Here is an 18612-nt window from a genome sequence, read left to right as displayed (position 1 = left end):
ATACATCTTTCTAAACAGCTGACCAGTAAATGCTGACTGGTTGAGTTACTAGATTAGTAGTAATCTTTGCACCTTTTATTACATTACACATTCGCTATTCAAGCTCCTGCTGAATAACGAGCAAAGTATTAATACGCAACCTAAGAAGTATTTCTTCCATTGCTCCCTTTGCATGTTGCACCTACGCAAGTAACTGACTTACACCTAATGAATCACGGCTAACTGTGATCAACGCAGTGCTGGAAATGATGAAACTGTAGAGGGGGGTTGAGTATTATTTGCACTCAAGGCAACACTACATTACCCAGCACCCCCTGCTCATTATGTCAAACCCACCCGCTGTTGTTCCACGATAGATGCTCACTCACATACCCGCTCCATTCTGCCCTGGTTTGTTCTCTCCCACCACCCCACTGCCACTTGCACAAGCCCCATTGGAACTCACCCCCCCCCCGTTTTCTTCTTTGAAATAGCACCCCTTATATTTTGTACCATAAACAGCTGCCTTTACTGCTTACCCCTACTTCCAGCCCTGCAAAATTGCCCTAGACAAGCACTAATGCCCAATTTGATGTATTGCATGCATGATGCTGTGCATGCTGTTGTCTCCCCCCCACCCCCAAGTAACCTGGAATTCTTGGAAATAATGCTGAATTGTGGGTAATAACATGGCATATTGCATGCAACTGCAAAAAAGCGATAACGTCTTTACTGTCAGGTAATTAGAAATCAATACCGTAGACCACTGAGTTGTTTGCTCACCAACAACCATGGCTGTTGCTCCCATTGGCCTCAAAGCAGGTGCTTATTTTTCAGTTCCTGGCTTGGTGGCAAGTTTTGGTTGCATACAAACCAGGTGAACTGCCAAACAGAGTCTCCTGTAAGCTGCCAGTCCACATAGGGTCGACCAAATAGCCAATCACAGCCCTTAATTAATACCAGGGACTTTTTTCATGCTTGTGTTGCTCCCCAACTCTCTTTTTACATTTGAATATGGCTCATGGGTAAAAAAGTGTGGGGACCCTTGCCATATAGAAGAAAGTTGAAGCTAACTGTCTGGATGAACATAGTGCTGTGAAGGTGTGACGGTTAACACAACAGCTCATGCACACTTGTCACTTGAAACAGGTAGGGTTGCTTAGTGCACGTTGGATTTGTGCTTTGCATTTTGCATTTTGCAACTTAAAATACAGAAGTATGAAAAAGTCCCCAAAACCACATCCTGCTGAGCTGCAGCGAGAAGGAGGAGGAGGGTGATGGTAGACATTGTAATAAAGCAGGAAAGGGAGAGGTGCAGCACCCTGGCAAACAAAAGACAACCAGGCACCCACAAGGACCCAACACAGGAAGAAAGGGGGCTATAGAGCGACTGGGAAAAGAACGGGAAGAGGGGAGGAGAGAGGGTGTATGTGCCTAAGGCTATTCTGCTATACAGAAGGGATACACAATAGTGATGCACTCACAGGAAACCAACCTCTACAACTGAAACACACACAGCGGCAGCACTAGCACAGACACTCACTGTCACACTCAGCTACTAAACTGGGAGACTGAAAGAGAAAAAAATCAGAAACTTGAAAACCCGCATCACACACATCTGGAGTCCATAGCCCACGTGACGCAACAGGGAGTCACCGCACACTCACACAGACACACAGACACACAGACAGTCTCACAGACCTAGATCCAAATCACATGCACAAAGTGACACCTCACTGATACAGCAACATGTCCGACAATGAAGAGGTTCTGAGAGAGGAGGGGTGCGAGGAGCAGACCCTAGAGGAGAGGCTGGAAGAAACCCAAAGGTAAGATGTGCTGATATGTATTTATTCATCATTCATAGACTGTGTCTCCATATCTGAATGAAATGTACAATAAAGGGCTGATTCTGTATACATGTCTGGATCCATTGTCTAAAATGCTTGAGACCTGCAGTTTTCTGTATATGGGGTCTTCCTATTTTGTGGACCACTGTGCATGAAGACTACTAAAAACTCAAAAAGCTCAAATAGCATTAGTTTGCTGCCAAAATCGTCAAATGTACTTTTTTTTGTTTGAATGGGTAACTGTGAGAAATGGGCGCATTCAGAGCTTTTTGGGAAATGGGTGTCCAGATATTACATCTCACTCCTACATGTATGCACTTTGTACATGTTACAGAGGTACAAGGAGATGGATAGGATCAGAAGGGGGAATGGAAATCCATCAGTGATTTGGTATTTACAGAAGCCTCGCCCGTGGTGCACACATTTTTTACATGATTAGAATTGCCCCCTCGCTGCTAATTGGGTAATAAGAAAATAGAAATATACTGCATATAATTGAACATACGTGATGAAGATTATATATGCCTTAGTTATGGGTTTTGTTGAGAATATAATGTGTCTGATAGTTAAGGGGCAAGGCTTCACAGATAATAGGATATCATACCCTTTTAGGGTAAATCGTTTCTTTTTTTTTTCATAAAGTGACAGGCTTTCTGGGGGAAGGTACATACTTTAAGTATGAATGGCATAACTCAGTAGGGGGGAGGTTTAATGGAGATGAGAATACTGAGATGATTTAACCCTGCAAGTCTCCGGCAACAATGAAATGGATCAGCATACTTGTACCAACACCAGAGCCAAAGTTCATTTACTTCTCTTACATCAGAGGTTCCCAAACTGCCAGGCTGACCCCTGTAGGGCAACCCAAAGCTGTTGATGGGGAGCAGGGTTGGACTGGGCTGGTGGGACACTTTGACCCTGGCCTGATTCCTGCTTGCCCTTCGCCATGCTTCCCTGCTGCCCTCCCTCCCTGATAGTGGCAAAAGTAACTTGTGGTGTATGCGTGGGGGGGGGAATGGGCTAGTGGTGAGTGAGCCCCCTGGGATAGCAGCTTTGTTGGACCTCACATACCCTAGTCTGACCCTGATGCGGCTCTACCTAGCCAATTAGGATAAGATCTGGGATAAATGCTTACCAAAGTTGTTCCTGAAAGAGGGTTACCAGATCACTTGAAAATTCAGGGACACATCTATAAAAATTACTCTATGATCTAGAGAAGCACAGCATGGAAGTCATTTAGGGGAGAGTACCCAGGAGAGAGAGGGTGGCTGATGCACAGGTTGAAGATTTTTTTTATCCAAGTCACGATAACCCAACCTAAGCTCTACCAATATTAATTGGCCTCTGTGCCAATTAAAATATCCACATCTGGCCAACCCCTTTTGTGATCATTAGAGGGGGCAGGAGGCAAGCGTGAGTACATGCCATCCCGTCACTTGTTGGGTTGGGACAGTGTGGACAGGTTGGGGAGCAGCTGGGTTGGTGGGAATAAATCCCTCTCTCTTGAACCCACACCTCTTGATGGATGTATGTGCTGGGGGGACTGGGCCTGCATATAAAAAGGCTGAAAGCCTTCCAATCATTGGGAGAGATGTCAATCTCCAAATCTGAAACTGGTTGATTTTTATTTTGTTACGCCCACTTTCTGTTGAGATGAGGCCCAAACCAATCCCCCCATTATGGGGTATAATTATAGGTAACTTCTAAAATATTCAGGAGGGTTGACAGTTCTGCTTTTGTATCTTAGATGGGGGTTGACGGCCCATTCCAATTTCAGGGTTTCAGGAATTATTTCTCTAGTGACATTAGTTAATATTACCCACAATGCCTTTGAAGCTTGACTCTTTGTATAATATTAGCCCAACTCATAGTCAAACGTTGAGCCTGGATTTGGTTTCGCAGGGGTACAAAGAGCTTGTTTAACCCCGACAGTCTCAGAAAGGAAATATAAGACTCAGTGGTTAGGATTTTGCTGTGCAGTTTCCGTGGGGTAAATTCTACCACATTCAGTCAATGGTCTTAATCTTTTGTTTGGAATTCTGCATCCGCTTCTGTTTCAGTGGGTACACAGCCATAGGACTAATTACTTCTTGTACTAATTACTGCCTGTGTGTTACAACAAGCTGAAATGTAGCTCATGGCAACCGCCAAAACACTAACTATGGGGCTAATGGGCTGAATGTGCAGGAGTTGCTTTTCTGCCAAGGTGCAAATAAAACATTGTGCACAAAACCCAATGAAAGAGTGCCCCTAGTGGACAGATTATCAGGAAACTGGCAGAAAAGGGAGGCGGGTGCAGTTTTTTTTGGCTAGGCTTCCAACACAAGGGTTTACAAATATAGGAATATAGCAGGCCCGGACTGGCAATCTGTGGGTTCTGGCAAATGCCAGAGGGGCTGCTATACGGCTCCATAGAAAGTTACCATATAGTGGGCTGGTAGGAGGCTGTTTGGGCCTTTGTGTACTTGTGTACTTGGGATGACAGGGCCTATTTTGACTCCCAGTCCAGGCCTGGAATATAGCATAGAGCATATGGTTCCTTTTTGGGGATGCTAAGCATCCCTAAATCTTCTTTATTCTCTGCCTATGCATAAAGCATACTGAATGCTATTACACTTTCCAAGACTAGGGATGCATCCAATCCAGAATTTGAAAATGAGCACTTGTTGTAGGATTACACTGGGCTGCACTAAAACCGAACCCTCAACGCCATGAGTCTTTAAAGCTCATGAAACAATTTGTTTTATTCTCAGATTTCAATATCTAAATTAAGGTTCTAATTTGTTTCAGAATTTAGCCACATGTTTTGTGGAGAATCCAAAATTCATTTGAATCGATAATTTCGAACTTCTGTGCATCCATAGCCACTGTTGTCTGGATTTGCTCCAACTTTCACGAATTTGCTAGAAGCTAAAAGATCTACTCAAGTGGCCAGGTCACCAAACAAGTGGAGATTTGCCTCCAATGTGGTGGGCCAACCACTGACTCAAGTGATGGAGATTTCAGAGGAGTTGGTTACAGGGCCAGTTCTTCTACCTGCCTGACTGGGTCTTCTGCCCAACCCAATAAATATCTGAACAAGCCCACTGAGATCTGGAAATAGGATAATCTTACTCCCATACATGGACTAATCCAGTGCAAATTCATCATTTTAGTATAGCACAGGTTTTTAAACCTATGGGAATAACCCGTTGGGGACACAAAGCAGCTAGTGGGGAGCCAAACCTCAACACCATCTAAGAAGAGAATTCATTTTTGTTGCCCTTACCCTGAAGGCCAGTTAGGTTAAGATCAAGAATGAATACTTACCCTTGAGGGGAGGGAATCATGGAACAATGTAATGGGCCAAGTGAACTTTAACTAATTGACTTTGGGAAGGGTTCCTACACATTTCTATAGTATGATGAGAACATTGTAACCCTTGAGCTGTAATAGAGAGTGTCCTCTGGAGCAGGACAAATAATTCTTGGAATATATGGTATTAAAATCGCAAAGGATCAGTAACATTGAGTTAAAATGGCCAGGACATGATAAATTCACCCCAGGGACTTTATATATCCATGAATTTGTTCATAATCTAAATGCTACTCAATCATTTATTTGGCCAGTTCTGGTGGGAGCCCATCCCATCTAACAGGAATACTACTTCCCCAGTGAGGGCTACTCCCAGCTCCTTGCTTCAAAGCATGACTTCTTCAGTTGGCACTTCCTTTTTATGAAATTCACTTCTGTAATTTTATTATGTGGGGTTGTGTTTCACAATTTGTTTATCTGAAGCTTTAACAGCCATTTCTAGTCAGTTGCTAACACTGGACACGACTGCCCTACAGCAACCGTTCTTTATTTCATATACAGGTATGGGACCTATTATCCAGAATGCTCGGGACCTGGGGCTTTCCGGATAATGGGTCTTTCCATAATTTAGATCTTCATATCTTAAGTCTACTAGAAAATCACGTAAACATTCATTAAATAAAACCAATAGGCTGGTTTTGCTTCTAATAAGGATTAAATATAGTTTGGATCAAGTACAAAGTACTGTTTTATTATTACAGAGAAAAAGGACATTTTTAAAAATTTGTATTATTTGATTATAATGGAGTCTATGGGAGACGGCCTTTCCGTAATTTGGAACTTTCTGGATAACAGGTTTCCGGATAACGGATCCTATACCTGTAATACCTTTCATTATTCAACAGGCAGTAGACTAGTCAAACCTTGTGTTTCATGGGTTTCTGTGGGTTACTGTACTGGTGCAAATTTGCCCACTGTTAGTAAATGAGAAAAACCAATATATTGTACTCTTGGATTTCATTTCTAGTAGGGATCCATTATATTGGATTCGGCCGGACCCCCGAATCCTTTGTGAAAGATTTCGGCCGAATACTGAAATAAAATCTAATTTTCATTGGCAAATTAGAGGTGGGAAGGGTAAAACATTTTTCACTTCCTTGTTTTGTGATAAAAAGTGATGCAATTTCCCTCCCCGTCCCTAATTTGCTTATGCAAATTAGGATTCGGTTCGGCCAGGCAGAAGGATTCAGCCGAATCCGAATCCTGCTGAAAAAGGGCCAATCCTGGCCAAACCGAATCCTGTATTGGGTGCATCCCTAATTTCTAAAATGCTCTGCACACCTAGCCGGTAAAATACCAGCAATGTATTTGCCAGTATATTTGTAATGCCTTATTGTTCCATCCCTATCCACCCCAATTCACTCCCTGAGCTCACTGTCTCTCCCCCGACCATTTACATAATGACCAAACCCATCATCTTAAGGCCAGTTTTCATATTGGCCAGTTTCAATGATACTCGCTGACTAAGTGGGCACTTATGTAGTGTTACAATCAGTGAGGTACATGGGCACTGCCATAAGCACTGCAGTCAGGAGCCTGTAGAAGAGGGCCCCTAAAAGAGCCTGGCCCATCAGCAGATAAGGAATTGAAGAGGAGTCATGGTTCCTCTTTACTTTTCGTAGTCTGGCCTGGAATCCTGACTAGGGGACCTTTCATATGGGTGTTTGCTTTTACAGTACCTACAGTATCCCATGGGATACTGTAGTGGATGAGCCAGTGCACTGCTTCTTTTGTACCGTTCATACACTATGTGGTGATGTACAGTGCGGGTGCAGTTAAAGAAATGGTCAAAGCTGACCCCTTGTGGTGCTCTGTGACATATGTATTTGCATGTGCCATAAACCTGTCCCTGTGCCATAGCTGTAAAGTATCACTGGGCAGGGGTAGGGTATGTAAGGAAACAACACAATCAGTATAAATATAGTATAAATGTTTTGTCTCATAATCATTTTCCGTGTTCCAGTAAAATGCTTACAATTGAGCCTGTGCATTATATTGACAATTCAAGTCCCATGAATTCTCATACCTCACACTGTATAGCAGGGGTCCCCATCCTTTTTTACTTGTGAGCCACATTTAAATTTAAAAAACAGTTGGAGAGCAACACAAGCATGAAAATGTCTATGGGGATGTCAAATAAGGGCTGTGATTGGCTGTTTGTTAGCCCCTATATGGAATGGTAGCCTACAGGAGGCTCTGTTTGGCAGTACATTTGGTTTTTATACAACCAAAACTTCCCTCCAAGCCTGGAATTCAAAAATAAGCACCTGCTTTGAGGCCACTGGGAGCAACATCCAAGGGGTTGGAGAGCAACATGTTACTCACGAGCTAGTGGTTGGGGATCACTGCTGTATAGAGATAAATAAACATAATGCACTTATCTGCATCTGACTCCGGGGGCTCCATTCAGCCTGCAGTCATCTACATGTACAATGCTCTAACTCCACTCAGGTCTATCATCAGAAATCATGGAGCCACTTACTACTTACTTAGCAGGGAAAGAACCATTGCCTTCCTGGGCATCATGCATGGTGAGCCCTGCCAATTAAGTAGAGTAGGGCCCCAATAAAGAAAACCCAAGTAAATTCCATGCATAGACATGCCTCCAGCCAAGCCCCATTATGTTCAAAACATGCCTACAACCTACTGAAGCTCCACCCATTCCCCCAAAAGGCAGGGGCTCCTGACTCCCCAACATTCAAATTGGACTTTATGTCTCTTCGTGCCCCCTCTGCCTGAATCTGTTCAATGAGAGGGAACAAAATGTATATGCCAAGGTAGAGGTTTTGTTGGACTTTTTGTGGTCCAATAATTCTCCAAGATAATATTTGTGATAGTTGTTAGGAATCAATCTCAGAGATATCTAACTTGCAGTCCTACAGCTGTTGTTGTACTACAACTCTCACTATCCCATCAACAGCCAAACACATCACCCCTCTTCTTTCCCTGCCATATTGTATCACCTTCTGCCAGTGCTTAGCTGGTACCTGGAGGAGCAGGATTCTTCTTCCACCACATTGCTGCAGGAACAGCATAAACACGACGGGTCACAATGTTGCTTGATGGGTGCTGACTGCTGCAGCTTCACCCACAGGTTGCATTGCAACAGGCTTATATGAAGCATTGCATTGCATTAAAGAATATTTAGGACAGGAATTATTAGATAAATATGGTGTGTAACCAGCAAAAGTAACAGGATATCATATACTGTAAGTGTATTAATTGCAAATGTACATATAGAGTTGCTTGCTACATCTAAATACTCTTCCTGCTGTTCAAATGGCTATTACACTTTTGACTCTCTGCTGCCTACTACAGTTCATTACCAATATTGCACCGATTAATATATTTTATACTGGCATCTTGTATATTCAGAAGAGACAAAAAGTACAGAGATGAGAACAAAAATTTTTTGGGTTTAGCCTTCCTTTTAAAGTCCAACATTTGGTCCGGACTCATGGCAAGAGTTCCATGGATACCTAACATAGAAAACAGGGTTACCCTGACATTATATTCTATTTGAGCTTCAGGCAGGACCAGCCTTCCAATAATTTGGACCCCTTTGGGGTGGACCAGCTACACAGTTCAAGGACTACTTCACTAGAGGAATTAGATGCAAGCAAATTGATTTTATGCTCTACTTGAGAACTGAAAGCTATGATATAGTAGAGGAAAGTTTCTGCGCTATTTGTATTGTACTATCCTTTACAGCAGAATTAGACTGGCCCACCAGGATATCAGAAAAACTCCCATTAAGCCCAGGTGTCTTCTGGCCTTTATCATGGCCATTCCCAATTTCTGTATTGGCACAAAGAGGAGAAATAAATGGATTGGGCCGGAAATGGTGGTAGAGAAGACTTGTGTGTAGGGTGCAACAGTGGGGTGATGCTAGGCACGTACCTCTTCTGTTGCCTACCCCTTGTCCTCCCACCAATTTTTGTTCATTCCCCCTGCCACCATGTGCTGCAGAGACATCAGCACTCATAGGGTTGCCTATTGTCTATGGATTTCATCCGGACAGCCCAGTTTTTAGAAGGGCTGCCTAGGTGAAAGTTCCTGTCCGGATTTCCAAATTACGAAATCTGGACAGGACATTGAAGTGAATGACATGGTGATTAGCCAATCGCTGATCGCCACTTCATCAGTCCCACCCCTGATGTCACCTGCCCCGCCTCCCCAAATCACTGCCCCGCTACCAATGTCACTGGCCCACCCCCCTACAGCAAGTGCTGCTTCCAGTGTTACCTGAATCAGGTGCCTCTAGGTGTATGGCCCCAAAAACTGTCAAGGGCCCAAAAATAGTATCCACGAACAAAACACCAATGGCACATCCGATGCTGTTAAACTAGTTGTGGGTTATTTATTAGCTCATAATAGTGATAATGTTTGGGGCAGAGGTTGGAAGGGAAGAAGGTAGGAGGATGGGGTTCGGAGTGCAATCGGCTCCTCTGAAGATTTTTCTGCACTCTAGTTACACCATTGAGAAAATAGTTTAGTTTGGGGGGGGGGCATAACCTCATAGCTTTCCTTGCCATTAAAGCCCAACACTGCCGTAACTGTAACTACTTACTATATCAAAGATGGCCACACACTGGCTCCTAGTGCACCAATAGAAAGAGTAACCTTTGCTTGTCTACAGAGTCGGACTGGGGGACTCGAGGCTCACTAGGATGGCTGCATCAGAGCCCTCCACACACCGCCATCCCCCCATCGCAGCCACAAAGCCTCATCTGCCCCCTTTTTGATCGAGCCTCACCGCCCCCCGCCTACCTTTTTCTTCTTGCGGCCGGAACTGGTAGTGGGGCTTGCTGGGTTTTTTTCCTGGGGTCCCGCTGGCCCAGTCTGATCCTGCTTGTCTACAGATGGATCCTGATAAAACTGACCCAGTGTGTGTTAATGTGATAGAGACCTTAGATTCAGGCCCGGATTTGTGGCGAGGCCACATTTTTGGGGGTGGCATGCCGCCCAGCCGCCTGTGCTCCCCAGTGCTTTGACGATCACACGCTGACGCTTTTGCGCCAGCGTGTGGTAGTGCAGGCTGGCGCTAGGACCGTGCGGGGCGCACGGCCTAGGGGCACCCGCCCAGCGAATCCGCCACTGCTTAGATTGTAGGCTCCACCGGGGCAGGGACTGATGTGAATGATGAATCATCTCTGTAAAGCTCTACAGAACATATTGCAGCTAATAATTTGCATCATAATAATACATTCATGCAAATCGTGCAACACAGCAGCTTGTATTTATTAAAACGGTTGCTGATTTTTCAGCTGATCTAGTAACCTAAGGGCTCTTACAGACGAGTGTTTTAACCTGCGCTCCCCTGCATTCCGTTTTTCTGCGTTCAGCCGCAGGGGAGCGCAGGGATAGACGCATTACATTTTTTCCAATGGGGCTGTACTCACACAGTCGCGTGTAGACGCCGAACGCAGGTTGAGACGCAACATGCTGCATTTTTCCTGCGTTCTGCGCCTACACACGCCTGTGTGAGTACAGCCCCATTGGAAAAAATGTAATGCGTCTATCCCTGTGCTCCCCTGCGGCTAAACGCAGAAAAACGGAACGCAGGGGAGCGCAGGTAAAAACGCTCGTCTGTAAGAGCCCTTATGGTGTGTGTGTAATGGGAAGCTGCCTGTGCTATGTTTGGTTGAAACAAGATCCTATTTATGGTCTGTAGCAAAAGCAAAAATCTGATTATCTTGTCTGTTCTATCAGTCCCCAGTCGCTTAACCAAGTTCTCTCTAGCTGCACATTTATCCTTTCCTCCTTACTCTGGACAGTAGCAACTCTGGAGCCAAAACTAGGGTTACCATTGCACCCTTTTATAACCGAACACATATGGAATCCACAGCCTGCATGGCTAATTAGCAATTCATTTAGATGCATGCTGCAGACTGAACTGATTTATGTACAGCCATCCATCAAGCATCTAAATGAATTGCTAATTAGCAATGCAGACTGTGGATTCCATATGTCTTTAGCTTTAGGGCTCTTACTGACAAGTAGTTGAAGCTGTGCTCCCCTGCGTTCCGTTTTTCTGCGTTCAGCCGCAGGGGAGCGCAGGAATAGATGCATTTAGCTTTTTTCAATGGGGCTGTACTCACACAGGAACGTGTAGGCGCCGAACGGAGGAAAAATGCAGCATGTTGCGTCTCAACCTGCGTTCGGCGCCTACACGCGCTCGTCAGTAAGTAATCAAATTTACTCAATTCAAATTCATGAATTAGGTTTATGTGCTTAACTCATTAGCTTCTCATGTCACAATAAGGTATAGGATCCAGTATCTGACCGGAAAACCCATTATCCAGAAAGCTCCAAATTACAGGAAGCCCATCTCCCATAGACTAAATTATAATAAAATAATTCAAATTTTTAAAAATGATTTCCTTTTTCCTCTATAATATTAAAAGAGTACCTTGTACTTGATCCCAACTAATTAATCCTTACTAGAGGCAAAATAATCCTATTATCTTAAATGAAAATGATTTTTTATTAGACTTAAGGTATGGTGATCCAAATTACAGAAAGATCCATTATCCGGAAAAACCCAGGTCACCAGCATTCTGGATAACAGGACCCCAGCATTCTGGATAACAGGTCCCATACTTGTAGAGTGAATCAAATGTCATACTATGTTTGGGGGGTAATTCACAAATGTGGCTTTCATGTACCCCAGAATATATTCAAATGTCTTGTTAACTGTTTAATAGACTCTGGCCAATTATTGGATGGACAGGCCATCAAGAAGCTTTTATTAGCTCAGGTATGGCTTCCCCACAATTTAACTCCATCATTTTGAATCTGACTATAGGTCAGACCTAAACCCAACCATAAAACAGTTCCACTGCACCCCCTAGTTCTATATAAGTCAAAAAAATAGACATGCAAGAAAATTCACCTTTGAGAATTCTACTTAAACAAAACTTCATTATAGGGGCAAAAGAATCCACCAATGAGAATGTTGATTATCATCTTGCTGTTACCTTACCAGGGCTGGAACTAGGCTCATGCTAAGTAGGCACCGCCTAGGCCGCAATCATGCGGGGGAATCTTTTTCTTTTTTTTACAACCCTGTTTTGCTTGGCCTTTAATAGTTTTTCAATTTAAAACCCCCTTCTTGAACCCCCTCTTGCACATGATTCATACTGTGGGCACTCCCCACCTCCCTATTGGTACATATTTGTCTGCAATACCTTGGCTGCTGCTGGCACAGGTAAACAGATGATTAGCGGCAATAAGATGGATTTTTTTTGGGCTGCTGCTGCACATGTACATATTTGGGGGCAATATTATGGATTTTTGGCTCCTGCTGGCACAAGTACCTATTTGGGGGCAATATTGTGGATTTTATGGCTGCTGCTGGCACAGATACAGATTGGGGGCAATATAAGGGATTGGCTGCTGCTGGCTCAGGTACATGGGGCAATATGGTGACTGCTGGCACAGGTACACAGAAGTTTGGTGCAATATAATGGATTTTTTTGGCTGACACTGGCATAGGTACAAATTGGGGGTAACACTATGATGGATGTTTTGGTTTATGCTGGCACAGGTACAGATTGTTGGCTTGGGGGAAATCTGAGGGATTGACTGCCGTTGGCACAGGTAAAAATGACGGCAATATGATAGGTACTGGGCTGGAACAGGTATACATGGGGGTAATATGAATGGTAATGTGAGAAATGGTAATGTAAGACCGGGTGCGGGGGCACTGATTAAAGCCCTTGCCTAGGGTGCCAAAATATCTTGGCCCGGCCCTTCGTTCCATACAGAGAACATTGTGATTTTTGCTTGATAATATTACACTGGGATCGAATAAGAATACAGCCGTGATATTGGTGGATTGCATCTCCCAGCATGCCTTGATTTGATGATATATTAAAGTATGCTGGGATTTGTAGTACAGCAATATCTTGTATATTTTATTCTCCTTTCTTCTCCTTCTCCTGCCTCTTGCACATTATTCAGTTAATACTGTGTGTGTTTGTATCTGCGTGTGTATGAGTGTGTATGAGTGTCTGTGTGTGTGGGACCCTGGGAAAGCTGTCCGCAATGATGTTATATAGGAAAGGATGAACTATGGGTGGGTCGTGCAGGGAGAATGGGACATATATTCACATCTGGACGCCCCCCTCCCCATTACACACTGTGACCTCACCAATGACCTCATCGGCCTTAACCCATTCTATTATATCCCAGCCAGGCCAATGGCTTTGGATAAGCAGCCCCAGCTTTGCCATTTGTTTACTTATCTGACATGATGACTAAGGATGTCCTGAATCCACAATTTTGGATTTGGCTGAACCCCCGAATACCGAAATGAATCCGAATCCTAATTAGCATATGCAAATTAGGGGTGGGCAGGGGAAAACATTTTTTACTTCCTGGTTTTGTTACAAAAAGTCACGCAATTTCCCTATGCAAATTAGGATTCGGATTCGGTTTGGCCAGACAGAAGGATTCGGCCGAATCCGAATCCTGCTGAAAAAGGCCCGAATCCTGGCCGAATCCCGAAACGAATCCTGGATTCGGTGCATCCCTAATGATAACCCCCCTTCCTCCAAAAATCTGTACAGGAATGGGACCTGTTATCCAGAATGGGGGTTGTTCAACTTAGAATGATATTCTGAGACAATTTGCAATTGGTTTTCACATTTTATTATTTATTATTTTGAGTTATTCAGCAGCTCTCCCATTTTGCAATTTCCACAATCTGGTTGCTAGGATCCAAATTACCCTAGTAACCCTGCATTTATGCGAATGAGAGACGGGAATATGAATAGGAGAGTCCTGAATAGAAGAATAAAAAGTAGCATTAACGATACACTTGTAGCCTTACAGAGCATTTGTTTTTTAGCTGGGGTCAGTGACCCCCCATTTGAAAGCTGGAGTCAGAAGAAAAAGGCAAATAATTAAAAAAGTATAAAAAAAAAGAAAAAATGAAGACCCACTGAAAAGTTGCTTAGAATTAGCCATTCTATGAAATACTAAAAGTTAAAAGTTAACCACACCTTTAAATAAACCCAATAGGCTGGTTTTGCTTCCAATAAGGATTAATTATATCTTAGTTCGGATCAAGTTCAATGAACTGTTTTATTTACACAGATAAAAAGAAAATACATTTTAAAAATTGGATTATTTGAATAGAATGGAGTCTATGTGAGATGGCCTTTCCATAATTCTGAGCTTTCTGGATAATGGGATTCCAGATAATGGATCCCATACTAACCATATACCCTTCAATTGCAGCACTGCGGAATATGTTGGTGCTTTATAAATACGTGCTAATAATAGCCATACTGTACATATCTATTCTAAACAGTTCCTTTTGTATATTGCTTTGGTGCCCCTGGTGGTCAGCAGGGCTTTTACAGAATAAAAAAAAAATGGAATTATTTGCTTAAAATGAACTCTATGGGAAATGGTCTTCCCCGTAATTCGTAGAAACCTGGATATCGGGATTCCGGATAAGGGATCCCATCATTCAGTCTATAAATATGTGTAAAAACTTTATTTATAATTATTACCTGTCTCCATGCTGAAGCTTGGGGGGGGGGTCTTTCTGCACTGGGGGTTCACATATTTAAGAAAGAAATAGCAAAGTGGGGCTCAGTATGTTATTAGACTTTATTCTGTGAATTTAAATCTCCAAGCTTTTGCATGACGGCCCATAATTTACTGTGACCAGCACCTATTTTGTTCCTATCCCTTGTGTTATACTTAGTAACGTTCTCTCTCTGTCTGTGGCATTTTGAGAGGGGGGCAATTTAAGGAGATGAGATGGAGGAAACATCTGTGCCTGCCTGTGACGGACAGAAACATAAGGGTCGTTGGCCAAAGGGGTAAATTGCCAGCTCCACAGATCTGTGCTCTGTGCCCTTACATGGATTGGGGTGCGGCAGGTGATAGAGGAGGGTCAGGACACTCTTAGATGCTTAAGGCAATGGGTAAAGTTCTATAATTTCCCAGTGCAGCTCATGTTTTGTCTTGCTAAGAAGATGGATAGATTATTGCACCCAAAGGAAGCCAGATAGAATGTAAGCTCTGCAGCATACTTTATAATATGCTGCTAAAAGGCCGTACACCTAAGATTCCCATATTCCATGGTAAAAAACTGGTTTGCAAATATAATAGCAGATGTCTGTACCTATTTATTCCCTGCACTGCCGGTTCTTGCTACGTAAACAATGTAGCAGAAGCCAGCTGATTAGCCATCTTGTTAAGAAGCATGCAAGGCATTGTGGGAATTGCAGTCTTGGCTGAAATAAAGGAGCTGACTTGAAAAGCAATTTTATTTCCATTTGAAATCTGTAAGGACTACGTCTATAGAAAAGTGGCTTAGAATTACACTTACATTTTGTTCTTGATTTTGCACCACCCTTTAAGAACCATGCGTGTACGGCCACGCCCACCCAGCATAGAAAAGAGTTAACAGAAACGAGGAGTAGCTTCACTTATACTAATTTAATGATGGCAGGGTAGGAGAATTCTTTAATGACTTGAAGAGATTACAAGGATTTGGCCATCCATTTGGCCGAACAGATGGTAATGTTTAAAAAGAAATAACAATAATACATCACTTTCTAAGAGCAGCTGTCCCTGCCCGGGGTGGCGGAGAGACACATTCACAATTAAAACTGACCGGCCTAGAGAATATACAGGAGAATTCATGGTTTCATTCAACCTATTCTTTACTAAGTAGTTTGCTAAGTGATCATTTCCTGAGATGAATTAAAAAAATATATATTTTCCTATTGCTTGAAATGGCCATAAAGGATATCCATTGTTCTGCTCTTAATATTTCTGCCTATAAACAATATGTGTCTTTAATGTGAGATCACTGGAGGGATCCGAGCTTCATGGAGTCAGAAGCTGAGTTCACTTATAATAACTTAGTCTGTGTCTCTCGCAATGCCGGCGCCCCTTTCTGCTTGATATAAAATGTATTGGCTCTCTTCCCTTCTGACTGCTGAATACAATAGTTTTGTTATAGAATAATGATTTGTAAATAGTGTCTGGACTCAGGAAGTAAAGCAGCCTGAAAAGTACATACTTCTGCCTGACACTGCATGGAATGTTTTGATTGCCTGGGAAATACTGTATGAGTATCCCATGTCCCAATATTATCCCCCATTGATTTAGAGTGATGGGAGGGAAAAGGGTGCCTGTGAGATAATAGTCTCTGAGAAGGGAGTGTGACTGTGGGATAGCAGGTATAGTAGGGAGAGATGGTGCCTACAGTAACAGTGGGGTAATAGTCTCTGGGAAGGGAGTGTGACTGTGGGATAGCAGGTATAGTAGGGAGAGATGGTGTCTATAGTAACAGTGGATAATAGTCTCTGGGAAGGGAGTGTGACTGTGGGATAGCAGGTATAGTAGGGAGAGATGGTGCCTATAGTAACAGTGGATAATAGTCTCTGGGAAGGGAGTGTGACTGTGGGATAGCAGGTATAGTAGGGAGAGATGGTGCCTATAGTAACAGTGGGATAATAGTCTCTGGGAAGGGAGTGTGACTGTGGGATAGCAGGTATAGTAGGGAGAGATGGTGCCTATAGTAAAAGTGGGATAATAGTCTCTGGGAATGGAGTGTGACTGTGGGATAGCAGGTATAGTAGGGAGAGATGGTGCCTATAGTAACAGTGGAATAATAGTCTCTGGGAAGGGAGTGTGACTGTGGGATAGCAGGTATAATAGGGAGAGATGGTGCCTATAGTAACAGTGGGATAATAGTCTCTGGGAAGGGAGTGTGACTGTGGGATAGCAGGTATAGTAGGGAGAGATGGAGCCTATAGTTACAGTGGGATAATAGTCTCTGGGAAGGGAGTGTGACTGTGGCTATGGGATAGCAGGTATAATAGGGAGAGATGGTGCCTATAGTAACAGTGGGATAATAGTCTCTGGGAAGGGACTGTGGCTGTGGTATAGCAGGTATAGTAGGGAGAGATGGTGCCTATAGTAACAGTGGGATAATAGTCTCTGGGAAGGGACTGTGGCTGTGGGATAGCAGGTATAGTAGGGAGAGATGGTGCCTATAGTAACAGTGGGATAATAGTCTCTGGGAAGGGAGTGTGACTGTGGGATAGCAGGTATAGTAGGGAGAGATGGTGCCTATAGTAAAAGTGGGATAGTAGTCTCTGGGAATGGAGTGTGACTGTGGGATAGCAGGTATAGTAGGGAGAGATGGTGCCTATAGTAACAGTGGGATAATAGTCTCTGGGAAGGGAGTGTGACTGTGGGATAGCAGGTATAGTAGGGAGAGATGGTGCCTATAGTAAAAGTGGGATAATAGTCTCTGGGAATGGAGTGTGACTGTGGGATAGCAGGTATGGTAGGGAGAGATGGTGCCTATAGTAACAGTGGGATAATAGTCTCTGGGAAAGGACTGTGGGTGTGGGATTGCAGGTATAGTAGGGAGAGATAGAGTTGTAGTAGTTACTAGTAATGTGCCGGTCTTGGCCCTTTGCAGGTGGCGGGTGGGTTCTGGTTTGAGCTCTTCCTCCTGCTCTCCCCGCACGCCACCTTCAACTGGCAGCTTCCGACTTCCAGCTTCCGGCTTTATAGCCATGTGCCTGCTTGCCCTGCCCCTTTTGTGATGTCATCGGAGTGGCAGGTCAGTGCGGGTCTATAAAGGGAAGCCGGAAGTCGGGCACGGGTGGAGGGAGGACGGGTGCGGATCTGGTGCGGGTCGGGAAAAACCTTCACATCACTAGTAGTTACCCCCTTACACTTACACCAGTCAGACATACAGTTGACTGAACTTAATGCTGATTGGTTGCTATGGGTTACTGCACTGTTACATATGCAGTCATTTTAGTAAATGTGCCCTTGTGAGTTAAATCACCAGAGCATAATGATTGCCTCCTACCCCCAAATCAAAAAATACATGGATGGGAATTCTGCTGTTGCTCTGTTGAGAGAGTATGTTGGGCCCAGTATTTACATACAATTGAGAACTGTCCAAGCAATGGCCCTTCAGCTGTTGTTGAATTACAGCCTCTAGAAATTGCCAACAGCCTTTTACTCTGGGTCGGTGTTGAGAATTGTATGTCACCATCTATCATGCTGTAGGTTGGCCAGCCTGTATTTTAAGAACTATCGTGTCCATTTGCTTCTACAGTCTTGCCCCACTCTTGCCATGTTGTCTTATTAAACCTGCTGCTATTTACTACTCCCTGCAACTGCAGTTAAATCAGTTTTCAGACATGTCTCTCTACAGACAGCCCTCTTCAAATGTTAGATTTGGGTGTTGGGTTTCAACATAAAGAGCAGCAATCTAGGAGCTTCCAGTTCTCTTTTAAGCCATTTCTTTAGGAGAACCTTTGAAATTATTAAGGGAGGCACTGGCATTGGATGGTACTGTTGCTTTAAGGTACCATTCCTGATGTTGCTGGACTACAGTTACCAACATGAAATACCTTACGTTGCAGTGTCA

General features: G+C 43.6%; 1 protein-coding gene across 3 annotated transcripts in view; it reads left to right on the top strand.

The window, feature by feature from the left end:
* The first annotated feature begins 1281 nt into the window (after positions 1 to 1281).
* Positions 1282 to 18612, top strand: part of lsp1.L (lymphocyte specific protein 1 L homeolog) — a 51605-nt gene continuing 34274 nt past the window's right edge. The window contains exon 1 of one of the 3 annotated variants that reach the window (XM_041589084.1): positions 1282 to 1808. In XM_041589084.1, coding sequence (XP_041445018.1) covers positions 1729 to 1808 — 80 coding nt within the window. In that variant the 5' untranslated portion in view covers positions 1282 to 1728. 3 annotated transcript variants of the gene reach the window in all.

The sequence above is a fragment of the Xenopus laevis genome, chromosome 4L (genome assembly GCF_017654675.1).
Source record: "Xenopus laevis strain J_2021 chromosome 4L, Xenopus_laevis_v10.1, whole genome shotgun sequence".
Taxonomy (NCBI): Eukaryota; Metazoa; Chordata; class Amphibia; order Anura; family Pipidae; genus Xenopus; species Xenopus laevis.
This window is presented reverse-complemented; position numbering and strand designations above follow the sequence as displayed.